At 43.8% G+C, this 24,909-nt stretch overlaps 6 protein-coding genes across 6 annotated transcripts; all 6 read right to left on the bottom strand.

Annotated features, from left to right (window-relative positions):
• Positions 1 to 5,165: 5,165 nt before the first annotated feature.
• LOC108608990 (esterase-5B-like) lies at positions 5,166 to 7,016 on the bottom strand. Its single transcript, XM_018000653.2, has 2 exons — positions 5,568 to 7,016; positions 5,166 to 5,503 (listed from the first exon to the last, which is right to left on the bottom strand). Exons 1-2 carry the CDS (start codon positions 6,946 to 6,948, stop codon positions 5,259 to 5,261), a joined length of 1,626 nt encoding a protein of 541 aa, XP_017856142.1. The 5' UTR covers positions 6,949 to 7,016; the 3' UTR covers positions 5,166 to 5,258.
• Positions 7,017 to 7,260: 244 nt separating this feature from the next.
• Positions 7,261 to 9,391, bottom strand: LOC108620982 (esterase-5B-like). Its single transcript, XM_018018042.2, has 2 exons — positions 7,986 to 9,391; positions 7,261 to 7,913 (listed from the first exon to the last, which is right to left on the bottom strand). The coding sequence occupies exons 1-2, from the start codon at positions 9,364 to 9,366 to the stop codon at positions 7,675 to 7,677; spliced, it is 1,620 nt and encodes a 539-aa protein (XP_017873531.2). The 5' UTR covers positions 9,367 to 9,391; the 3' UTR covers positions 7,261 to 7,674.
• Positions 9,392 to 9,650: 259 nt separating this feature from the next.
• LOC108620990 (esterase-5B-like) lies at positions 9,651 to 11,643 on the bottom strand. The gene is made up of 2 exons (XM_018018056.2): positions 10,198 to 11,643; positions 9,651 to 10,132 (listed from the first exon to the last, which is right to left on the bottom strand). The coding sequence occupies exons 1-2, from the start codon at positions 11,585 to 11,587 to the stop codon at positions 9,891 to 9,893; spliced, it is 1,632 nt and encodes a 543-aa protein (XP_017873545.2). The 5' UTR covers positions 11,588 to 11,643; the 3' UTR covers positions 9,651 to 9,890.
• Positions 11,644 to 12,454: 811 nt separating this feature from the next.
• Positions 12,455 to 14,359, bottom strand: LOC108608989 (esterase S-like). Its single transcript, XM_018000652.2, has 2 exons — positions 12,910 to 14,359; positions 12,455 to 12,844 (listed from the first exon to the last, which is right to left on the bottom strand). Exons 1-2 carry the CDS (start codon positions 14,276 to 14,278, stop codon positions 12,561 to 12,563), a joined length of 1,653 nt encoding a protein of 550 aa, XP_017856141.1. The 5' UTR covers positions 14,279 to 14,359; the 3' UTR covers positions 12,455 to 12,560.
• Positions 14,360 to 15,037: 678 nt separating this feature from the next.
• Positions 15,038 to 17,361, bottom strand: LOC108609352 (esterase S-like). The gene is made up of 2 exons (XM_018001129.2): positions 15,507 to 17,361; positions 15,038 to 15,443 (listed from the first exon to the last, which is right to left on the bottom strand). Exons 1-2 carry the CDS (start codon positions 16,879 to 16,881, stop codon positions 15,160 to 15,162), a joined length of 1,659 nt encoding a protein of 552 aa, XP_017856618.1. The 5' UTR covers positions 16,882 to 17,361; the 3' UTR covers positions 15,038 to 15,159.
• A 132-nt stretch (positions 17,362 to 17,493) lies between these two features.
• Positions 17,494 to 19,327, bottom strand: LOC108620998 (esterase S-like). The gene is made up of 2 exons (XM_018018068.2): positions 17,916 to 19,327; positions 17,494 to 17,862 (listed from the first exon to the last, which is right to left on the bottom strand). The coding sequence occupies exons 1-2, from the start codon at positions 19,288 to 19,290 to the stop codon at positions 17,579 to 17,581; spliced, it is 1,659 nt and encodes a 552-aa protein (XP_017873557.2). The 5' UTR covers positions 19,291 to 19,327; the 3' UTR covers positions 17,494 to 17,578.
• Between the last annotated feature and the right edge of the window lie 5,582 nt (positions 19,328 to 24,909).

A 24,909-nucleotide genomic window follows, 5' to 3' on the forward strand; every position in this document is an offset into this window, starting at 1 on the left:
TTCGAGCAAAAGTTTTCCAACAGTCAGACGAACGGACAAAGTATTAGAGAAACCCCATCGAACGCAAATCTGGAAAGTGCTAGGCAAAACAGAAAGAGAGAAAGAGGGAGAAAGAGAGAGAGAGAGAAACTGTGAGAGAGAGGGCGAATTCATATAGACACACACGTTCGACAGCAAGTTGCATATGTGTGTGTGTGTGTGTTTACATTTAGTTGTATTCGATTTGCATAGCAGAATTAAAGCAACTTTGAGAAAGGGGTCAGAGCTGACCTGGCTGGCAACCCAAATCAATGGCAGCTCTGCGGGCCATCAGCCAGCAGCCATCAGCATCTGCTGGGCGAGCAGGTGGGCGGGGTCGGCGCTTAAACGCCTTCCATGTTGGTTATTAAGTGGCCTTAAAGCCGATTGGTCAAGTGACGCGCTGCTTGTGCACGGGCTTTGCTTATTGAATAAATGTGCCTGGATTTATGCAAATCCCAACTACAGCAGCTGCCCAGGTGACCAACTGTCCAGCTGCCCAGCTGCCCAGCTGACCTGTACCTTTGCAGCTTCCATTCATATATTTGCACCCAGTTGTGCCTAATCCGGGCATAATTGCTCAACATTCGTTATCTAAATAGTGACTGTTGCAGTGACAGCGACAGCAACAGCAACAGCAACAACAGCAACAACAACAACAACAGCAAATGCCACTGTGACTATGACTACCCTAGCAGAGCCTAATGCAGGGATATGTGCAAAGCTGTTGTTATTTATCTTTTGTATGTGCGTTTGCTCTGCACATTAGCGTAATTATTCCCATGTATGTGTGCTGTGTGTGGGTGTGTGTGTCGGAAAACCCGTTGCCAACAACTGTCTAAACATTGGCGCACAAATTCGTAGCTTATCATTTGCTGTGCTTATTGACTTTGGCATCCATGCCAGAATTATGGTTTGTAGTCATTCAATTGCCGTCGCCCCAATGATGAATTATGATTTAATTACGTAAATTATGAGCTCCGTTTGTTACACAAATGTGTGCCATGGAATTTATATTATTCCTATGTGTTCTTCATTCAAATCGAATCAAAACAAATATTCCAATTAAAATATTTTCCATACAACTATCGCTTGAGTCATTTACAACAAAGCTTATTGGTAATACCTTTGTCGATTCACGTCTTCAACTAATCCTCAAGCTTGGCTCTTCTAAACAAACGAAACTAGTTGAAACGTTTCGCATCTATAAGGAAAATGAAACTGAACTAGTTAAGCGTTTCGATTGTGTATCAATTAGCGGACATTTAAAAATTCTCTGTGTGTGTTTGCCCGGCGCATTAGCACGAATAGATGTTGTTTCGGCTCCAAGTCCCCCCTGGCCGCCCAGCGATGCTCGCTCACCCGCTCACCCGCTCTGGGTCTGGGTCTGGGTGAAACCGAAAAAGTGACCCAGATTTCGTTTGGTTTTTTCTGTCTGCGTGGTTGTTCTGTGTGTGGGGGGTGGGAGGCGGGGAATCGTTGCTGACAAATTGAAATCGTGACATTAACCTCAACGTCACACACACACACACGCACACACCCGTCTACATCTGCAAATCGGAGAGATTATTGCATACTTTCAGGCATAAAATTTATGCACAGGCCTTGATCTATACAGATATATGTCTGCTGGTGTGTACTCGTGTGTGTGTGTGTGTGTGTGTGTGTTTGGTAATATGAAATCAATAAATCGTAAGCATTCTTTTATTGCGCATCCTGCCAGACTAGAACACAGGACGCGGCGAAGCCTCTTTGTTGATTTTGTGTGTTTTCATTTTTGGTCGTCGTTGCTCGCTGTATACATATTTTTTATTTACTTTATTCGATTTTGTATAAAGGATAAAGATGGCTACACCGAGCACCGCCAAGGACCGCCAAGGACGCCAAACACAGTGGATGCCAAGCTCGGGCTAAGCGAGCCCTTCCGCTTTGTCAGTTTATCAACGCAGAACCACTCGACAATCACGATGTCTGCTGTCAGTGGGGCAGAGGTGGGGCTGAGGCGGGACAGCGACTCACTCGACTTTATATTAATTCATATTCTTCCTTTCGTTGTCCTTGACAAAATGCAGCATTCTTGTGAATACTTTCTTTATTGCTGCTCTCTACAAATAAAGTAGACAGGAAATCCGGGCGAAAGTAAAAGTTTGCCAGTAAATATAAATGCCATGGCTTAGTTTATGAATATCAGAGTGACTATATATAAATATACATGTATATCTATGCATGTATATGCACAGAAACTTGAAAATTTGATGTATAATACAATTACTGATGAAGTTGAGGTTAAGGATATAAGCAGATATAATTTATTATAATTTATAATTTAACTTAAATAACAAATTTTGAATGCTCTACTTGACAATATAAATAGCTGTATAGGCAGCAATGTAGTCGTCATACATATGTACATATATGCATAATCATATTTAGTTAATCGGTGACTCATTATGTTGGATAGATACATTTAACCGCTAGGCAATCGATTTGCTCTACATTCGCATGCTAATCCATTTGTGCACGTTAATTAATTATAGGCACATTGGGGAATTCGAAGGGCTTGCCATTGCCATACACACACACACACACACACACACACATACATACACTTCATCAAATTATGCACAGAGTAGAGTTTTGAGCATTTGGCACCGTATTTATATCTCGTTGACATTGGGACAGTTGGCACAGCTCGACGGGTCGATTCAGGCTGACACCACATAGAAAGCTCATTATCGCTCATGTAAATTGCATTTCAATCAATATCCTTGAGCGGCTCGCCTCTATCCTCACCTCTGTTAACAGAGTTGGCTCTTATATAACTTTATTAAAGGCCTGCAAGCTGTGTGTGATGAAGCCAGCTTGTGATGCGAGCCCGGAAGGTTCAGTTCTACGAAAAGTTCGTTTGGCAACTGCCATTAAATGTCTGCTGGCAGCTGATGGTAGGAAATGGATTCGTTTTCTACACATGCTCGAATCGTTTTTATTACTATTTATCAAAAGAAGACGAAAAATAAAAAAAAAAGGGCTGGGTAGGGGGAAATCATTAAAAATGCAAGCAAAACTCATTCGTTGGCCTCATAAACATCAAATTTGTAAGGCCGAAACATCTGTTAAGCTTTTATTGTGCCTCTACATAAGAATTTTGGAATATAAAGAAAGTTTCCCTGATGATACAACCGAGTCCTCAACTGAGTGGCATAATGCAAGTTTAATTTCCAGATCGACACGCAAAAAAGGGCTCAATAAATAACGAAACAATATTTTGTATATATAATATGTGTATGTAGGTGTGTGTACTAATATGCGTGTGCATGTGTTTGTGTGTGTGGGTGTGCGTTATATAAAAGATGCGAATATTTAGTCTGGAAAATGTAAAATTGTTGGCTTGGTGATTTGAGCAGCTGCTGACTGACGCCATTTGTGGGCGGGTCTAGGGCGCGGCTGTGCTGGGAAGATAAAGTACGCTTCTGTGATAAATATAACAACAAGTACCCAAGGCACGCACAAGCCGTTGTCCAATGGCCCCAGCCAGGCCAGACCGGGCGAAACGCATCCAAATTTCATTCAGCCCAACTACTGTGAGGCCCGGGGCAGCGGGTTAGACTGGGGACTGCCAGTTAGGATCCGGAACGGCAGCTGTTATAATGATGCCAACGATACATCATCGCAAAATGCTAAAATTTTTGGCAGCGCCGAGTGCCGAGTGCCGAGTGCCGAGTGCGCCGTCAACAGCTGTTACCGCTGATGAATCCTTTGGGTCCGGTTCGCTCCCTTGGCTGTCTCCGCAGCTCCGTCCGCCTTTCATCCTGCCTGCCTAATATTTCAATATTTCTCACATAAAAGGCATAAGTTATTTTTCATATTTCCCAGCAAAGCAGCCTTCCCTCCCCCCGCACGCCGAGCTGCTGCATTGCTGCGCCCCTTAGCTGCGCTTTTTGGCTAATTTCCCTAAATAAATCTCAAAATTGCAAAATACACAACAACAGGCACATAATTAACTATCATAAAATATGCAAGGCACGCGCTTCAGATTCCAACTTGTGCCACAGTCCTCTCTAGCGCATTTCTGTTCGAAAGTATTTGCCATTTGTTTGCAGTTTTCAAAGTTTTTGGAAATCCTCCATCGCTTTTATGTATTCTAATTTTTCTTTTCTTTTTTGTTGTTATACTCATATGTTTGAGACGTTTTATAGAGTTTGATGAGCATTTTTATAAAATATATATTAGTGAAAAAACATTCAATCTAATACTTGATATATATTTTTTCTCCATATTTCTGATGAATACCTTGCCCGTATCCAAAATATATAAGTCACAGCATCTTGGTATTCATTATATGAATCTCTACAGTAACTCTGAAATCTCCAGCTTTAAAAGTTTTCAAATATCGCTGAAAAAACGAATTATCGACTATTATCGATAAAAACGAAATGGAATGAGTTATCGAAAAATCGATGTTCATAAGGACAGACAGACGGACACGACTATATCGACCGAACTCTCCTCGCTCTGATTAAGAATAGACATACATACATACATATGTATATACTTTGGGTCTGTCACGCCTCCTCCTGCCATACATTTATATATACCCCGATTTCCCATTTTCAATGGGCTCGAGGTGCAAGCAGACAAAATGGCAAAATGAGAAAACCTGAAGTCGCATAGTGAAGCATTACGCACCACAAGCCAGAAATTGCAAAGCCGCTTAAAGCGAAATGCGTGCGGGCCATAAAGTGGCATTCGTGCTGGAGGGAAAGCCAGATGAACTCTACGGAAAAGAGGAGCACTAAGCAGCACTCAGGTGCTTCCACGGATTACCATAGGCAGCTGAGCTCTGGCACTGCCTAAGCAAACACAGCAACTGCCCGCTCATGAATGAGTGTTGTTATAATCTTTCTCTCAAGTAGTTTCGAGAAAAACCTGTTGTTGGTGCTCAGCAACATTCAGCTAATTGCTTCTTCTTATTTTGTTTATCAGGCTTTATTTGCCACTAATTACACTTTAATGAATAATTAAATAAATTTTAATAAGCCTGAGTTCAGTTGAACTTTACGTATTTCTGTTCAATTTATATAGAAAGTCATAAATAATAATTTGTAGATTGATATGTTTGATTTGAGAGCAATCATATTACGCATCAATTAAATTAATGGCTTTAAAATACTTTAATTTGTTTGATTTAAGTTGTCAAATTTCAGAATCGAATTTAGCTTTATAATACATCAATTTAAAATTCAAGCAATCCAATCAGCTTTTGAAATCTCACAGCCATTACGCTTGATTAGAATGAATTCCACATGCTCCTGGGCAATATTGTTTGGAAAGACGCAAGTGTCATAGGTCAAAGGCCCTTTGTCACCTTGCACAAAGTCCTCGAACATTTTAATTAAATTTTTGGAAATAATTTCCTCGTCCGCACGCAGAGGCTGTCGCGAGGGGCTGTCAAAGAACAAAAAGTAATCATCCCCATGCCCAGTGCCTACAAGAAGGAAGTGTATATAGGAGGAAGGAGCAACTATAGTGAGTTCAAACTGTTTGCTTACCGACTACAATATCGTCTCGCCTGGCCAGAAGATTCGCTCTGCCACGAGTCGCGGGATTGTCGTAGACATAGTAGTAGATGGGACTCTTGCTGTGCTTGCGGTGCAGATCTATGGATCGTATCGAATCATTCCTGAACAGGGCATCGGTGAATATTCGCTGCATGTCCAGGTAGTTCTCCACGCTGAAGCTCCGATTGCCCAGGTACTGCTGTCGCAGATCGCGGGAGTAGTCGTCCATTTGCTCGATTGTCTTGCTAGAGTCTCGATAAAAGAATAAGTGGGGCGCCAGCTCGTACCAGCGCTTGTTGAGCTCCCCGATGAACTCCTCTCCGTTGGGCTGCTTTGCTAGGAAAATGGCTGCATTGTAGGCGCCATCCTCTTGGGTATGTGAGACGAGCCAGGGAACTTGCGAAAACTCTCCACTCTTAATGATGTCAACGGGATGTTGAGTCAGAAAAGGCTCGAGCGCATCGACTGGCTCCACCACGGGGCCAAATGGAGCGAAGGGCACGTAGTCAAATACCAAAAAGTCCCGTACGGCCGTCACAATTTCCGAGGCATGCTTCGACTTCAGGCACTTTTTAAGCACCGCCGAGTCTTCAAGCAAGCCGCAGCCCACGATGCGACCCATTTCAAAGGCCCGTCTACGCCCGCCTTGCTGCACCGTAGATGGCATTACGGCGGTTCCGCTTATTAGGGCGGCCGCCTTTGCGAGCTGCTGAAAGTCCTTCTGCAGCAGGTGCAGATGCACCGAGGCTGCTCCAGCAGAGAAGCCGACTACGAGAATATTTTCCGGCTCCCCACCGAAGCGCGCAATGTTGTCCCTGATCCACTGCAATGCCAGCCGCTGGTCCTTCAAGCCAAAGTTGCCTGGCAGAGCGCTGTCGCCGCTGCTGATGAAGCCCAGTGGGCCCAAACGATAGGTGATCTTCACCACAATCACGTTTCCGCTGGCCATGAATGCCTCGTGGCCGTTCCCAGCTGCACCGCCGAACATGAAGGCGCCGCCGTGAATGTTGACGACAACAGGAAATGAGCTGCGACTGCTGTTCTTTGGCTTGTAAACGCTTACAGTTAGACAGTCCTCGACGCCCGTCAGTTTGTTCTCCTGGTCGGTGTACTGGTTCCACTGCATGCACTCGACAGGGGGCTGAGTGGCATCGAACGTATCCTTCCATTGCTGGGCGTAGCGCTGCGGTGCCTCGAAGCGAAGCTCCCCGACAGGTGGCTCCGCATAGGGTATCGACTCGTAGCTGTAATATCCTTTGTTATCGCGTCCACGTAGCTGCCCATTGGGCAGCTCGACTAAAAGTGGATCGGCAACGGCTGCCGCTGCTACACAGAGCCAGACCAACAAAACTCGTATGCCGTTATCTTTCATGACCTTTACTCTGTCAACACTGAATGTGCACTGTGCCAAGCGTAGAGCAGCAGCGTTTGTTTTATTTTGATTCTCGCAGATATTATTGCTCCGTTGATAGCCCCTAATTATGTGGACTGTTAACATTTTAAGTGCTGATAATAAATATCATTTTAAATATTAAACAGAACTGGTTTCCTCTTAAACAGCATCTCACCGACAAACAACAAACACAGAATATAAACAGAATATATATATGTATATATAGAGTTTAAATTGCTAATTTTTATTATTTTTTAATTTATATATATATTGTATAGGATATGTATAATCTAAATTATTTACTTGTAATTTATTTTTATTTGTTATATATTATTTATTTTTAGGGGCATATGAAGCAGCTGAATCTCTCTATCTCTACCCACATTATGTCAGAGCTTTCGATTATCATAGGTCAGCGCTGCTTAATCACTTTGAACAATGCGCTCAAACATCTTTATTAAATAAGTTGCGATTAGATTTTGCTCAGATCGAGATCAGCTTAGTGACGGAATATAATCCTCGGGATAAGCAAAGAAATGTGTGTTAGATGTAGCATTCATCACTTTCGTATTCATATGAACAAATGAAATAAACTAATAATTAATAAATAGAAATAATTGTAGCTCGCAGCAGTAGAACATGGAATTTTAGATAGAAATCTTATAAGAAATAGTTTTTTATAATTAATTGCAATTATATAATTGCCTATATCGGAGCTATTTCTAGAGCCTCGCAGCCGTTGCTCCTTATTAGAATATAGTGCAGCTGCTTCTGGCCAATATTGTTGGGAAACACGCAATTGTCATAAGTCAAAGCACCAGTATCACTGTAGACAAAGCCCTCCAGCATGCTTAGGAACTTAGTGGAAATGATCTTCTCGTCAGGTCGGTCTTCACTAGTTTTCTTGTCGAACATCAGAGCGTAATCATCCCTATGTACTGTGCCTATACGTAAATAGTTGTACATTAGTCACGGCATAGCTAATACATATACATCGAAATCCATTGGAGTCTTACCAAAATAAATGTCATCCCGGTTGGACAATTCTTGTCCAATGCCCTTTTCAGATGGATTATCGTAGACGTAGTAGTAAATGGGACTTCCTCCATGTTCCCGCTGCAGATCTATGGTTCGCAGAGTTTCGTTTATGTAGAACAAATCTGAGAATAATCGCTGTATATGCAGATAGTTCTCCTCGCTGAATTTCCGATTGCCCAGGTACTGCTGTCTCAGATCGCGGGAGTAGTCGTCCATTTCGTCAACTGTTTTTGCAGAGTTGCGATAGAAGAGGAGGTGGGGCGCTAATTCGTACCAGCGATTATTGAGGTGGTAGATCAACTCCCTTCCATCGGGCTGCTTAACCAGGAGAGCAGCTGCGTTGTATCCACCATCCTCCGTTGTATGCGAAACGAGCCACGGAACTTGTGAAAAGCTTCCACTCTTTATGATGTCACTGGGATACTGAGTGAGAAAAGGGTCTGGAGCATCGACTGGCTCTACTACCGGCCCAAATGGATTAATCGGTATATAGTCGACGACGAGGAACTGACGCACAGCTCTGACTATCTCCGACGCATCCTTGGACTGTAGACACTTTTTCAACTCCACAGAGTCGCTGAGCAAGCCGCATCCCACATTGCGACCCATTTCGAAGGCGCGTCGACGTGCTCCTTGTTGCACCACCCAGGGATCAAGGGCATTGCCACTGAGTGACACAGCCACCTTTGCCAACTGGCTGAAGTCCTCCTGCAGCATCTGTAGGTGTACCGAAGCACCGCCAGCTGAGTGACCAAGCACTAGAATATTCTGTGGCTCTCCACCAAAGCGAGCAATGTTTTGCTTGATCCAGCGCAGAGCTAAGCGCTGATCCTTAAGCCCAAAGTTTCCCGACAATGTAGCGTCGCCTGTGCTCAGAAAACCAATCGGACCCAGTCGATATGCAATCGTCACCACAATCATATTGCCTCTGGCCATAATCGGCTCATGACGCTGCTCCACGGGTGCACCAAACATGAAGATGCCGCCATGAATATTCGCTACAACCGGAAATGAGCTACGATTCGAGTTCTTTGGCTTGTACACGCTTACAGTTAGACAGTCCTCGATGCCTATCAGCTTATCCGCGTCCTCGGCAAACTGATTCCACTGCATGCAGAAGGCGGGGGGCGTGGTTGCATTAAATATGCTGTCCCATCGGCGAGCGTAGGGCTGAGGTGGCTCAAATCGTAGCTCCCGAAGAGGTGGCTCCGCATACGGTATCGACTCGTAGCTGTAATATCCCTCGTTGTCGCGTCCACGTAGTATTCCATTGGGCAGCTCTACCAGCAACGGATCTGTAGCGACTGTGGCAGCTGAGCCGATCAGCAGTGAAACGAGGAGGTATTCTATAACGTTCATGACTTGCACTAAACCAAATATCGAAGCGAACTATTAGTTGGTCGGGAAATGCGCCTTCTTTTATAGACTGCATTTCCACATGACCTACGACAAATTTGTGGTCAAATTAGTCACACACTCAACTGAACGACAGTCATTATATAAGGCATACAGTCAGTAAATTAGTAAGTTCATTGCAGTCGTGCGCAACTCATTCTCATTCACAATTCTCGGCTATTATCTATATAATTGTTTATCAACAGAGGTGATCAAGGCCAGTGATCCGCATTTGAAATCGTCTGATGTTTGCTGTTCAAATTTTAATTTATTGAAAATCTTTAATAAAGCTCGACAAAAAGTTTATTCATTCTGAGTATCAATCAAAGAGCGTATATGAGGGGAAATTTGAATTATAATAATTATTTTACTTTCTATATAATTGCACAAAAATCTCTTTGCTTTAGTTAAATCTCAAGCAAAATTTAAATATGTATATCATATCAAATAAACAGCAGTAATAAATTTCTTTAAACAATTTTGCTTCATTAACTAATTGGATCTAGCTTTAAAATTTCACAGCTGTTGCTCTTAATTAAAATGAATTGCAGCTGCTCCTGCTCAATATTATTGGGAAATACACAATCATCATATGTCAAGGAGCCGCTGTCGCTTTGAGCGAAGTCTTCTAGCAGGCGTATAAAGTTCTTGGAGATGATCTTCTCGTCAGCGCGGGGTTGAGTGACTGCCTTCTCAAATATCAGAGCATAATCATCGCCATGTCCTGTGCCTATAAGCATACAAATGATATCATTAAAGACAAGCTCTGTAAGTAATCAATAAAGTGGGTTATACCAAAATTAGTGTCATCCCGTTGGGCCAAAACTTGAGCACTGCCCCGAGATGTCGGATTATCGTAGACGTAGCCATAAACGGGGCTCTTGCCATGCTTGCGATGCAGATCTATGGATCGTAGGGTGTCGTTCCGGAACAGTATATCTGTGAAAATACGCTGCACGTCCAGGTAGCTCTCCACGCTGAAGTTGCGGTTGCCCAGGTACTGCTGTCTCAGATCGCGGGAGTAGTCGTCCATGTCGCCAATGGTCTTCATAGAGTCACGATAGAACAGGAAGTGGGGCGCCAACTCGTACCAGCGACTGTTGAGCTCCTCAATGAACTCTGCGCCGTTGAGTTGCTTGGCCATTAAGAGAGCAGCGTTGTAGGTGCCATCTTCCTGGGTGTAGGTGGTCAGCCAGGGCACTTGGGCGAACTTTCCACTCTTGAGTATATCAATGGGATGCTGAGTAATGAAGGGCTCGGCTGCATCTTCGCTCTCCACCACCGGTGCAAATGGAGCAAACGGCACATAGTCAAAGACGAGGAACTGACGCACAGCTCTGACTATCTCCGAGGCATTCTTGGACTGTAGACACTTTTTAAGCTCCACAGAGTCGCTTAACAAACCGCATCCCACAATGCGACCCATTTCGAAGGCGCGTCGACCTGCTCCTTGTTGCACCACCCAGGGATCAAGGGCATTGCCACTGAGTGACACAGCCACCTTTGCCAACTGGCTGAAGTCCTCCTGCAGCATCTGTAGGTGTACCGAAGCCCCGCCAGCTGAGTGACCAAGCACTAGAATATTCTGTGGCTCTCCACCAAAGCGAGCAATGTTTTGCTTGATCCAGCGCAGAGCCAGGCGCTGATCCTTAAGCCCAAAGTTTCCCGACAATGTAGCGTCGCCTGTGCTCAGAAAACCAATCGGACCCAGTCGATAGGTGATCTTAGCTACAATCAGATTTCCGCTGGCCATAATCGGCTCATGGCCATGTTCCACGGGTGCACCAAACATGAAGGCGCCGCCGTGAATGTTGACGAGCACCGGGAAAGAGCTGCGGCTGGCGTTCTTTGGCTTGTAAACGCTTACGGTTAGACAGTCCTCGATGCCGACCAACTTATCTGCGCCTTCGGCAAACTGATTCCACTGCATGCAGTAGGCGGGAGGCGTGGTCGCGTCAAACACTTCGCTCCACTGCTGAGCATAGGGCTGCGGTGCCTCAAAGCGCAGCTCGCCCACAGGTGGCTCCGCATAGGGTATCGACTCGTAGCTGTAGTAGCCTTCGTTATCGCGACCCCGAACTTTTCCATTTGGCAGCTCGACTATCAGTGGATCGGCAGCAGCTACAGCTGTGGCAGTCGCTGCCGCTGCTAGACAAATCAAAGCGATCGAGCATATGCGCGACATTATGATTCTTACCGAACCGAGTCTTGATTCACACTAGTCTCGCCTTGGGCAAGCTGAGCTTTATATGCATGCAAATCAGATTAGTTCTCGATTGATTCTCTCGCATGCCACAAACGAAACTATATGAATATGAAACATGAGACTCGCTCTGTGAGTGGCGAATCGATGCGAGAGTTGATTGCATTACTGAATAACAAGATTGCTCTGGCTGTGATTGACGTATCGAGGGTAATGTTTGCTCAGTCTATTTACACACTCACCAACTAATTGAACATAGTTCGAGATAAATATATGTATTATTAAAACGAATTGCTGCGTATATACATATACTAGTTATTATATGAACTATTTTATAATATATTCTAGCTCGTGTTTAAGCAATTCATAAATTCGAAATAATCTAATGTTAGCTTTGTCATGCAATCAGACGAATATGAAATCAAAATAAAATAAATAAATAAATAAAGTATGACCACTTCAGTTTCATAAATAGTTTGCTGAATCTGAAGTGATTTTATTTATTTATTTATTTTATTATTGATTTATTTTTTATTTTTTATTATTTATTATTTTTTATAAACATATTTATTTATTTATTGTTTATTTACTTTTTCACTTAGTTTGTATTATTTATTGATTTTATTACTATTATTTTGTTGGTCACTTTAGCAGTGCATTTATTCGAAGTACTCTCTCAGTTTAAATCACAATCAATCACAATCAATATTTTATTTTCAATGGGCAATCATGATGCCATTCCATTCGATGCTCTGCCTAAAACGCATTTTGGATTTTGAATGCTTACTATAATATTTCCACTTAATTCTTGATATTTCTAATTGACACTATTTTAAATAAAAGTAAAAATTCTTTTTTTTTTTTTTTTTGCTTGCTTTCATTTATTAGCCTAGCCAGTTTTCTGTTTTCTGTGGCATATCCCCAATTTATACATGAAATGCTCTACAATTTGTAATTATGTAGGTATAACTGGAATTTTGGGCTTATGGTCGGAGACAGCGTCGGGCAAGCTGTTTGCTTGGATGTTCTTGCATGCGGTGCGCTGAATAACTACCAGATCGAACTTCTTCTTGCCCACGTTGTCCTGGAAGGCGCAGTTGTCATAGACGAACTGACCCGTTTCGAAAAATCCTTCCACCATCTTAACTAGCTTCCAGGAGATAAGCTTCTCGTCGGGGCGGAGCGGTTCGCGTATTGTACTATCCATCATCAGGAAATAATCATCACCGTGAGCCGTGCCTGCAGATTGATAGATTGACATTAGGTGCTATATAGGTGCTATAGTCAAAAATAAAATAACGTACCTAGGACTAAATCAGTGCGCCCTGCTATGAGTTGACCAATCGATTGAGTAGCCGGATTGTCGTAGATGTACGTGTAGACTGGACTCTTTCCATACGTTCGCTGAACATCTACTGCCAGCTCGACGCTATTCTTGAACATTTCGTTGCTGAACATGCGCTGCATATCGTAATAGCTTTCCAAGGTGAAGTTGCGGGTGCCCAGATACTGCAGCTTAAGCCTTCGGGAGCGTGCGTCCCTCTCCCGTTTGTTCAGGGTGTTGCGGTACGAGAAGAAGTACGGCGCCAGCTCGTACCAGCGCGAGTTCAGCTCATAGAGCCTCTCCTTGCCCGTTTCCGGCAGCTTGGCCAGCAGTGATGCAGCATTGTAGATGCCCTCGTCTTGGCAATAGCCAGCTAGCCAGGGAACTTGAGCGAATTTGCCGCTCTTGATGATGTCGATGGGCTGCTTGGTGATGAAGGGATCAACCGCATCTTCGGGCTCCAGGGCGGGTGAGAACGGAGCAAAGGGGACATAGTTGAAGATGAGGAAGTGCTGAAAGGCTCTTACTAAATCAATCGCATTCACCGCCTTCAAACAGTCTTTCAGAACTGCTGTATTGCGGGGAGTGCCGCAGCCAAAGAGACGCCCCAGCTCATATGTCTGTTCACGGGGACTCGGCTGCAGTGCCCACGGCGCCAATGAGTTGCCACTCATGGAATAGACTCCTTTTATGTCGGACATATCCTCGTGCAACATTTGATAATGAACTGAGGAAGCTCCCGACGAAAATCCAAGGAGCAGAATGTTTGTGGGATCTCCGCCGAAAAAGGAAATGTATTTCTTGATCCACTGGAGGGCCAAACGCTGATCCTTAAGCGCATAGTTGCCCGACCAGCCAGCATCGCCGGTGCTCGCAAAGCCCAGAATGCCCACTCGATGGTTAATCTTCGCAACGATCACATTTCCGCTCGCCATGAACTCTCTGGCTCCGGTTTGAACCGGCCCGCCGAACGACCAGGCGCCGCCAAATATGTTTGCGATTACCGGGAAGCTGAGGCGCGAAGCATTCTTCGGCTTGTAAATGCTGATGGTCAGACAGTCCTCGCTGCCCGTCAGCTGATCGGGCGTCGTCACGAAATGACTCCACTGCAGGCACTCCACCGCCGGCTTTGAAGCATCGAAGGTCTCACGCCATTCGCCCACAAAGGGCTGAGGCGGCTCGAAGCGCAGCGGGCCAACTGGTGGCATGGCGAACGGGATCGACTCGTAGGTGTAATAGGTTCCGCGGTCGCGTCCACGCAGTGTCCCGAACGGCAACTGCACCAAAAGGTCATCACCAAGTGCGGCCGCTATGCACAGGCAGGCGATCACAAATAGTGTATATTTCATGGTTTACTCAACACTGGACCACAAGTTAAACAAACCGCAAGTCTGGTTGACTGAAAGCGTTTGTTGGGAATCTTCAAACATTGCGGCCTTTTAAACACTTTCGATGGGTCCAATTGCATTCAGCTGACAAAAAACCGATAAAAATGCCCATAAAACGATGACTTTTCTCCTTTAGGGGCAATGTAATTCCAGAGTACTCTACGAAAGACTTTTGACCAGCCATAAAATCTATAGCAAATCGATGTCAATTAAAATAAATAATTTATACGCAAAACAAATTGACCAAAAACTTTTTCTGATTTGCTATATATTTCTATATATTTCACAGTATATAGTGTCGACCCGAATAGAATATACTCTTGATCGTTCAGCTCTATCTGATTTGCCCCCCTTTGGGCACAGATATATTTAATATACACTTTTGGCCTTGTGTTGTCAATGTGAGTATATACATACCCAAATTTCAAGAACTTAGCAAAATAACTAAAAGCGTTTCTCTTCTGCTAGAGTTAAGAGTTTTCGATGCTCCCTTCACATCATAAGATCTTGAGAAATTTAAATCATACTTTCTTTCATACCGTTAAATAGTTATATATATCGTATCGTTCTATATTATCGAATTCGTTTTGCTAAGATATCAGATTGAATATTTGGCTATAAGCCCATCGGACTGACGATTGTACTTATACATACGATAGTTAAATACTCAGCACGTGGCTTTTAATCGGCATTAAATATCGTTATAGGAAAGAGCAAAAGTTTGTTTGGAGTTTGCTTTATAGTTTATTTACCAACAACAATACCAACTCGACTTTGAACTCAGCGACTCATTGATTGATTGATTTATTGACAGATTGATTCACGGGCTTATAAACATCGAGTTAGAATATTACTACCGGAGATGGTGGCAAGTGGTCAGACACGGTCTCAGGCAAGTGTCTCGCTTCCTGAACCTCGCAATGAGTGCGCTTGATGACCACCAACTGGAACTGCTTTTGGCCCCGGTTGTCTGGGAATACGCAGTCATCATAGGCCAGCTTTCTGCTCTGGGCGAACTCCTCGACCATCTTAACGAGCTTCCAGGAGACCAGTTTCTCATCAGCTCGCAGCGCTCCACGCATCGGTTTGTACATCAAGATATAGTAATCGTCGCCCAAGCCTGTGCCTGTGGATAGACTTATAGATATTAACTTACGCTTATATTCGGAGTCATTAATAAATACTCAACCCATAAAGATGTCCATTCTCTTCGCAAGTAAATGCCCGACTGATTTGTCAGCTGGGTTATCGTAGACATAGGCATATACAGGACTGCTTCCATGCTTTCGATGCGCATCCAAAGCCTCCTCGATGCCATTCTTGAAGAGTTCATTTGTGAACATGCGCTGCACATCGAAATAGTTTTCGACGCTGAAGTTCCTGTAGCCGAGGTACTGCCGCTTTAGCTTGCGAGAGTGACTGTTTTTCTGCGAATTATTCATTTCCTTGGGGTAGTACAAAAAGTGCGGAGCTAGCTCATTCCAGCGAGTGTTGAGCTCATAAATTAGTTCCTTTCCACTCATATCCTTCTGTAGCAGCATCGCAGTGTTGTAGATCCCATTCTGCGTGGTGTAGCTGGCCAACCATGGCACCTGGGCCGATCTTCCACTCTTGATGGTCTCAATGGGGGATTCGGTGAGGAATGGATATTCCAAGTCGGGGGACTCGATAACTGGTCTAAAGACTGCAGATGGTATAAAGTCAAAGACTTGCAATTTCTTAACGGAACTAACGATTTCGTGGCCCATTGTTTTCTTGAAGCATTCCTTCAGTGCAAACGAAGACTTGATTTTTTTACAGCCCAGAACTTTACCAAACCGAAAAGCGTCCTCACGTCCACTACTTTGCAGAGCAAACGGAGATGTGGCTGCTCCACTAATGGATATGGCACCCTTTACAAACGTCTCCATATCCTTGTGCATTAGCTGTAGATGCACTGCAGCGCCTCCTGCACCGTAGCCAAGAAGAATTATGTTCTCTGGATCCCCGCCGAATCGATCGATATTCTGCTTGATCCATTGTATCGCGAGACGCTGATCCTTGAGGCCGTAGTTTCCAGGAAGTACGTTGTCGCCGGTGCTCAGAAAGCCAAGCGGACCCACTCTATAGTTGATCTTCACCACAATTACATTGCCGCTGTCCATGAAGTGCTCAACTCCGTCATCGAGCGAACTGCCGAAGGTCCACGCTCCCCCGAAAATACTTGCGACGACCGGAAAACTCTGTCGAGTAGCGTTCTTGGGCTTGAAAATGCTGACAGTCAGACAGTCCTCGCTGCCTGTCAATTTGTCTGGCTGCTGTATCCATTGGCTCCATTGCAGACACTCAGTTGCCGGCGTGGTGGCATCAAAGGTTTCCGTCCATCTTTCAGTAAATGGGAGTGGATCCTCCAGGCGCAAGTCGTTGATGGGCGGCTGTGCGTAGGGTATCGACTCGTAGCTGTAGTAAAGACCGTTGTCGTGTCCACGTAGCTCTCCATTCATCAGCTCGATGAGGAGCGGATCACTTGAGGCAGATAGTGAGCATGCCGAGAGCAAGACGACTGCCAGGGTGAATGTGTTCATGGTGTGCTCCAGGCTCAACTGTTTTAGCAAAAGTGTATCTATGCCTATTTATTAGCACATGGGTAGCAGCTCGAAGTCGGATTCGTTCCAATGACTTAATGGGAGTAAAAAGCGCAAAGCGAATAAATGACAAATATTTCTGACACCTGTTCTCTGGCCCAATCTAGGGCAAATGCCCTGGCACTTCGTTTACGAGCGGCTGCCTTATACGCTGCTGTCAAATCGCATTTCTTAAGATGCGACTTTTAAATGCTCGAAAAGAAATTAATAGCTTTTGATTATCAGTGCATGAAGCTAGCTAGAAACTAAGTCAATTCTCGTTTCAGGGCAAAGAACAGCTTTAGTTACAGCTTTAGTTACTTGAACCCGGATTCGTAAATATACTGGATATGTAACCCTATAAATTGCTTTCAGCAACTAGAGTTATAACACTTAACCCAAGCCACCTATAGCTCAATTTTATCAAGCCAAACCATTATCTAACCCAACGTAGGTCTAATATGTTTATCATTTTTAAATGCAAGCAAAGATCTTATAAATTAGATATGTAACAAAGAAAACATTATTCTTCCTTCTCTTAATAGTCACCCATAACTGTGAAGTGGTAAATGATTTGTGATTAAGTTTTTCCTTAAACATATATTAAATATTTTCATGGCGATAAATAATAGAAACAGTTCTGGAATTGCAGAAGTGCTTAATACGAGATTAAAGGGGATCGCGGTAGGTTTTTGGAGACTATATCAGGTAAATACTTTGCTTCCATAACTTTGCAGTAGGTGCGCTTGATGGCCAACAGCTGGAAGTTCCTTTTGCCTCGGTTGTCTGGAAACACGCAGTTCTCATAGGAAAAGTTGCCGGCTTGGGCAAACTGCTCCACCATCTTGACTAGCCTAACTGAGGAAATTTTCTCGTCAACTCTCAGAGGATTGCGCAATGGATTGCTGAACATTAAATAGTAATCGTCGCCCATGCCCGTGCCTGTTGATGGAAATTATGGGTTATTTGCTTTAGACATTGTGTACGAGACTTACCCAAGAATAGATTTTTCTGCCTCGACAGTAACTGTGCAAAGGATTTTTGAGCAGGGTTGTCGTACACATAAGCATAGACGGGACTGTCGCCATACTTTCGATGTGCGTCTAATGCCGCCTCAACGCCATTCTTATATAGCTCATTTGTGAACATGCGCTGCACGTCGAAATAGTTCTCCACACTGAAGTTCCTGTAGCCGAGGTACTGCTGCTTTAGCTTCCGGGAATGATTATCCCTCTCAGATCGCTTCCAAAAGTAAGGATATGAAAAGAAGTAGGGGGCCAGTTCATTCCAGCGAGATTTGAGCTCCTCTATTTTCGCTCTACCATTGGAACTCCTTTTCAGCAAGAGGGCGGCGTTGTATATGCCATTCTCCGTGGTGTAGCTGGCCAACCACGGCACCTGGGCAGATCTTCCACTCCTGATGGTCTCGATTGGAAATTCGGTGAGGAAAGGCTTTTCCGAATCGGGGGACTCGATGACTGGACTAAATGCGCCGAAATTTCCATATTCAAAGACTTGCAGATATTTTATACCACTAACTAAATTGTCGGCTGGCATTTTCTTCAGGCACTCCTTCAGTTTAATTGACGTTTTGAGCTTGTCACAGCCCAACTTTTTGGCATATTGGAATGCCAGCTCATGCCCACTGGACTGCACAGCAAAGGGAGAAGTGGCAGTTCCACTAATGGAGATGCCGCCCTTGACTAACTTCTCCATATCCTTGTGCATTAGATGCAGATGGACTGACGAGCCGCCTGTGCCGAAACCAAGAAGAACTATTTTCTCTGGATCCCCGCCGAATCGATCGATATTCTGCTTGATCCATTGTATCGCGAGACGCTGATCCTTGAGGCCGTAGTTTCCAGGAAGTACGTTGTCGCCGGTGCTCAGAAAGCCAAGCGGACCCACTCTATAGTTGATCTTCACCACAATTACATTGCCTCTAGACATGAAGTGCTCAACTCCGTCATCGAGCGAACTGCCGAAGGTCCACGCTCCCCCAAATATATTCGCCACGACCGGAAGAGCGATGCGACTGGGTTTCTTGGGCTTGTAGACATTGACGGTCAGGCAGTCTTCGCTGCCCGTCAGTTTATCGGGCAATCTAATAGACTGGCTCCATTGCAGACATTCGGTAGGCGGCTTGCTGGCATCAAAGGTCTGCTCCCATCGCTCGGTATATGGAACTGGATTCTCCAGGCGCAAGTCGTTGATGGGCGGTTGTGCGTAGGGTATCGACTCGTAGCTGTAGTAAAGACCGTTGTCGCGACCACGTAGCTCCCCATTTGGCAGCTCGACGAGGAGCGCTGCGTATGAGCCCGCTGCTGTGGAGGCTAAGATCAACACGACTGCCAAAGTGAAAGTATTCATAGCAAACTAGATGTACCAGTTGGAGCTCCGACTCCGACTGTTGCCACCAGAGAGAATCATTGCCTTTTATGATAATTGGAAACCTTAATTTATTCGCTCGCATTAGCAACTGCAGAAAATCTGATTGGTTCCAGCTGCCTCTTTCTCGACATTGCACAATTTATGGCTTTGACATTTGAGGGGCAGAGGGCATTCGATGACAGTTCGCTTACTATGTATTAGTTAGTCTTTATTTAATATGAAAGCATATGTTTGAGAATCATCGGAATGATATAATATATATAGATATAGTATAGATATATATATTTATAGTAAAATGTATATTATTAAGAGTTGGGGCTTAGCATATAAAAATGCTGAATATACGCGAGCTTAGTCTGTGAGAAATAAAATAAAAATTTTGAATAATGGGTCTAATTAGTGAATCATGCGGGATAGTTCTGCTCCATAGAAGCATATAGTTTAGATTTCTCTGGATTAAACAGTGGCTAACAAATTTTTCAGAGTGATGAATAGCAATACGGACAGAGCAGTAAAATAATATATTTATTCCTTTCCCTTTGCTAAGGGGTAATAATAAGCTCAGGCTTTGCAGCTTCAACGTCAACAGCCCGAGCGACTCTAGCCGCTGATAAAAACTTCATTAATCCCATAGAATGCCACGGGGTACCAACTAGTATTATCAGCAACTGGGGAGCAGTCAATGGCCAAGTCCCAGACAAATAAGCGATGCCATTATCAACGTTCTAATCAACGATGAAGCAGATTATGATGCGGATGGGACATATGAGCGGAGGGCGGGCAGAGCAGGGCAATACATGCCAGCTGATGAACTGCGCGCGCGCGTGGGTGTGTGTGTGTGTGTGTGTATAAATGAATTAGTTGGCATTAAGTATACGCCGCAGTGTACGCAAAAGCTAAGCAAGCATGATTTAAGAAATATGCTCCAGACTTGTGACTGCTGCTCATTTGCAGGGACCGTGGAGTGGGCGGGGCTGTGGGAAGGAGGATGCCTAATATGTGCGCAGCCTTGATACTGCTACAGCTCGCTGTGTGAAGCATGAAATATTAATTCCTTAAGTAATTCACAACATTTGTAACTAATGTTTGTTAATGAGCCACCCAGCCACCCAGTCACCAGCAGCGCCACCTGACCTGGCTCGCACTGACTCTGTAAGCTCTCTTTGACTAACTGCCAAGCGTTGGCTGAGGTCAAGGCGGCGCCTCAAGTTGAATTACTTCTGCGTCTGGCCCGCTAAATGCAAGCATTACCAACTGTAAAAGCGAGAAAGCCCAACTGGACTCAGTTCCGCCCTCTCCTCCCCATCCACCCCCTCTTCACACTCTTAGCAACTCAGCTGAGGACGACCCTGTGCTGAGCGTTCGGCAGACACTTAATGAAATAATTATGTAAAAGCCAACTGGCTGCCGCCAGGCCACCTTTTTGGCCAAAGATGTGGTTTTCGCATTCATTAATTCTCCTCCCAATGCAGTTTAAGGCAAAAGTATAATTATTTATTATGCCACAGATTGCTGGCAATACCTTTTAGTGTTTACAAGCATTATAAACCCTAAATTAACAAGTCTTGGCTGAGTCTAATGCATTGAGGTAATTCACTTACATTTGAGTTGGAATGCGTTGCAATTCGAGGAGAGGAGAGTAGAGAGAATGATTTGAGATAGGACTATGTGCATGATAAAAAATATTTGTGTTATACTTGTTATATATATGATAATATTTAATATTTTATATGATATATGAATATACATTTCCCCCCTTTGCCTGATCCATGTCTGATATCTAAGTATTAAATTACTTTGTAGCTAACAGGTTGCTTTATCAGCATGGTTAATGCATATTGATAGCTTTGCGCCTCTGGGAATATGAACTAGACTTTTCCAAATGCATTTTATGTATATGGCTGTACATGCTGAGCAGTTGACACAAAACTGTCGCAGCGCCAATTTGAGCGGCAGCTAAACGTGTTTATGCGGCACTGCGGAGGGCTTATAAAATGCAACTTTGACACAAATGCGACGCTAATCAGCGAGACAACACCCACGCAGCCACTAGTAATGCCACCAAGGCAGCGAGCTTGTCACTGGGCCATAAAATATGCAACAAAACGTGCAAAAAAAGCCACTAACAAGCGGCATGAGGCAGGGATAGAGCCAGAGACTGAAAGAGAGAGAGAAAGAGAGAGGGAAAGAGGTAGAGAGTAGAGGGAGCTGCATGTAAAATAATTTGAAAACACGGCATTTGCGTAATGAAGCATGTGAAAAGCGCCAGGCGAAGCTGCTGAGAACTGGTGAAAAGCGCTCATAAATGCCAGAAGTTATGCAAGTCCTTAACTTTTATAAGCAGCGGAGTCTGAGGTGCGGTGCCCGCCTGCAAATAGACTACGACTTCAGGTGCAAGTGGCGTATCACACATGTTTGCCGAGCGGGGTGAGCGGAGTGCAGCGCGTGAGTTTCGCTGTGCTGCAGTGGCTGCGGTTCAGCTGACACAAATGTGCGAATTCTCCCACCAACTTTACATAGAAGAAGAAGGAGTGCATCTAGTCGAGACTGCTCGACTACGAGTCATACTCGACTCTCTCAACTCGACGAGCTGATATTCCACTCGGCGCTCTCTTATGCATTTATCACAAATAACTTGAGAACAGATTTAGGCATAAAGATTACAAAATCTTCATATTCATTATACGGATCTACAATGTAAATTAAGAAAAAAACAAAACATATACATATATATATAAATTATGATCCTACTACCTACCGATTAACACGTTTAAGAAGTTCAGAAATATTTTAAGCCTATAGCTTTTGTGCCATATCTGTGCTATATCTATTATTTCGACTCAGCTCATCGCACTGATCAAGCATATATCTACTTTATGAGATCTGCCACGCCCCCTGCTGCCTGTTATACGAATTTGCTGCAAACCATTATACCCTGATTTCCCATTTTCAGTGGGCTCAGGGTATAAAAAGACGAGAAAACGTAAAAAATTGTCACCTGCAGTGGCGGGCGACGGGCGACGGGCGAGGCGCTTGTCGTCTGAGCCAAAGACTGGCATTCGCATTCAGTGCGTAATCTTCACCTTTTTCACAGCTTTGCCATGCACTTTTATTGCATGCTTGCAAGGCGACTTCCCCGCAACACTTGCCGCTTGTATCGACAAAAGTTGTGCCTTGAATTTGCCACTTTATGCCACGTAGCTAGCACCAAATCCGAAAACCCAACCAGCTCACCAGCTCACCTGCCTGCCGCTGCACGGTGGCTCAAGTGCAGAAATTCTAAGCTGAGAAATCAAAGCTAAACAGCATTGAAAAGTATTACCAATGAGTAAAGGCAGTTTAATATCACTCAAAGTGAATATATAATGGATAAATAATCAATATATAATGAAAATATGATTATATAATGAATATAAGTAACAAAAGACCTTGGCTTTTAAAGTTCTCTGAAGCATTTTGACGAAAAATCTGTTAAATTTAAAGCGCGCAATAATTTTGACCCATACAATGCATAAATTGCCCATGGTAGCTGGCAGCTGCAGCCCGCTAAGTAGTTGTAAGCTGCATAATGTATTTACGCAAGCACCGGAAATTGGGTGCTGCGGAAAGTGGAAGCAGGAGGAGCAGGAGGCAGCTAGCATTTGCCTCCAGTTGGCAGCAGCAGTAGTAGCAGAGACTCAGCTCGTCAGGTTGCAGCCAGTGTGCTAAACGCGAATAGACAAGTGTGATCCTTGCGGATGTGGATGCGGGCTGCGGGTTGCGGAATGCGGATTGAGGGCTGTGAGCTGTGAGCTGTGAGATGTGCTGGGTGCTTGATGTTAGATGCATATGCGGACTGTGGATACGGGCTGCTGTTGCTTGGTTTATGCGCGCATATTTGATGGCATTGTGAATTTCGGTGCAGAATTAGAGCTCTTAGCCCACAGAGCGCTCTCCACTCAGCTTGAGCATTCATTAATATGCAGTGCTTAAGTGGGGTGAGGAGCTGAGCCACGCGAGGCTCACAGCTGCTGGAGTACGTATTAGCCAACCTCGGCTTAAGGTTGACCAATGGGACAGAAAAACCCCTACCTTTGAGGGCTCTTGAAAAGATTCTTTAGCTGGATTTGCCAATTAATGTGTGGGCTATTAAAATCGACTTAAATACGTGGATGACTCAATTGAATTAAGCTTTTGTCTTCAATTCCCATATACATACATACTGTGGGCTTCAGAGAAATCAAGTTTTTCTGCTTGCTAGACATTCATTCAGCTGGGGCCGACAATAATGCCAAACAACCCTGGTGGAGATCATGAATAAGTCCATAGCATACGAGAAAATTTGTGCAGAGGCAATTAGAAATCATCCGATTGATGACATAGTATGTATGATGATATATATATGATTGATAACATATGTACATATGTATATGACGGAAATTTATGCAGATTGGATAATTTTGAGGCGTGCAGCGTGTCCCAACACTGTTGCCCTTCTTCTTCTTTCCAATCAACTGACTGATATTTCTATTCGAGCACTCGATTAACACACATTTCACTCAATCAATATCACCCAAATTGGGAGACCCAATACTATGCATGAACCGATATATCGATACGATATTCTATTCGATTAATACTATCATCTCCGACATATGTATATATAAATTTATGCTTATACTAGAATACTTTCCAAAACAATAATCATAATTGCTAAGCTCAACAATTCGGAAGGTTCCACATGACGGCGTTCTTTAAAGTTTTTGAACGAATAGTTTTAAGAAAAGTTTGAACATCATATTCGAGCACCAGTTTTAGTACGGAAACGGAAAACTACGCTTGAGCATGCCATCGCATCATTCATACAATTGTTATTATGCAAGCGTTTTCAAGAATAACCAAATAATCCCTAGATATAACCGGCCTTTGGTAAAAAAAAACAGGAGCCTGTACACAATATTCTTCATGACTATAAAATCGTATCTGGAAAACAAAATACTTTACGTTCAAGGACGAATCGTCCAGTCCTTTATACTGATGTCGCTGGAGACCTTTTGACTAGTATATTGGGTTCGCTTCAGCACACTGCTTTTACGGCCGACATGCCTTCTACAACCCCATTTTATACACAATAGCAACATATGCTGGTGACACTGCAGTCGAGCGCTCATCCAACCTGCAGCAAGCAGAGCTTTGTCTTATTGAAGGCGAACACACAAAAGTCAGTGCACGTTATCTTCTCTCTCAAACCTGGACATTATCACTCAATGGCTCCATCCGGGCCTGCGAAATAGTATATGAGTAGAGTGTGGATTGAGTTCACTGCAAATCCAACCATTCAGTTAATTATTGCCATTTTATATGGTTTGTCAATTGACTTATTGTTTATGTTAACCCATATAACAAATAAAGCATAAAAAAAAAAGAAAAATAAAAAATTAATTTTGCTGGTATTTATTATTTCTCTTTTTTTTTCATATACAACATATATATTTAAATTCATATGGGATAAATATATTCAAATAATAATCTATAATTTAAGTCTTGCATTAAAGAATCAAGAGTCAACAGAGAAGCGTCCCAGGCATGCTGAGCAACCCTTTGCATAGGTATTCTCAT

Source organism: Drosophila arizonae, chromosome 2 (genome assembly GCF_054131065.1).
Source record: "Drosophila arizonae isolate 15081-1271.41 chromosome 2, UAZ_ARI_1.0, whole genome shotgun sequence".
Classification (NCBI taxonomy): Eukaryota; Metazoa; Arthropoda; class Insecta; order Diptera; family Drosophilidae; genus Drosophila; species Drosophila arizonae.

Coding starts and splice junctions, on each gene's coding strand:
- LOC108608990 (XM_018000653.2), bottom strand. CDS start 6,948: ATGAAAGATAACGGCATACGAGTTTTGTTGGTCTGGCTCTGTGTAGCA. Junction 5,504..5,567: donor GCGAGACGATATTGTAGTCG/GTAAGCAAACAG, acceptor TCCTTCTTGTAG/GCACTGGGCATGGGGATGAT.
- LOC108620982 (XM_018018042.2), bottom strand. CDS start 9,366: ATGAACGTTATAGAATACCTCCTCGTTTCACTGCTGATCGGCTCAGCT. Junction 7,914..7,985: donor CCGGGATGACATTTATTTTG/GTAAGACTCCAA, acceptor ATTTACGTATAG/GCACAGTACATAGGGATGAT.
- LOC108620998 (XM_018018068.2), bottom strand. CDS start 19,290: ATGAATACTTTCACTTTGGCAGTCGTGTTGATCTTAGCCTCCACAGCA. Junction 17,863..17,915: donor GCAGAAAAATCTATTCTTGG/GTAAGTCTCGTA, acceptor TTCCATCAACAG/GCACGGGCATGGGCGACGAT.
- LOC108609352 (XM_018001129.2), bottom strand. CDS start 16,881: ATGAACACATTCACCCTGGCAGTCGTCTTGCTCTCGGCATGCTCACTA. Junction 15,444..15,506: donor GAGAATGGACATCTTTATGG/GTTGAGTATTTA, acceptor GTCTATCCACAG/GCACAGGCTTGGGCGACGAT.
- LOC108620990 (XM_018018056.2), bottom strand. CDS start 11,587: ATGTCGCGCATATGCTCGATCGCTTTGATTTGTCTAGCAGCGGCAGCG. Junction 10,133..10,197: donor ACGGGATGACACTAATTTTG/GTATAACCCACT, acceptor GTATGCTTATAG/GCACAGGACATGGCGATGAT.
- LOC108608989 (XM_018000652.2), bottom strand. CDS start 14,278: ATGAAATATACACTATTTGTGATCGCCTGCCTGTGCATAGCGGCCGCA. Junction 12,845..12,909: donor GCGCACTGATTTAGTCCTAG/GTACGTTATTTT, acceptor ATCAATCTGCAG/GCACGGCTCACGGTGATGAT.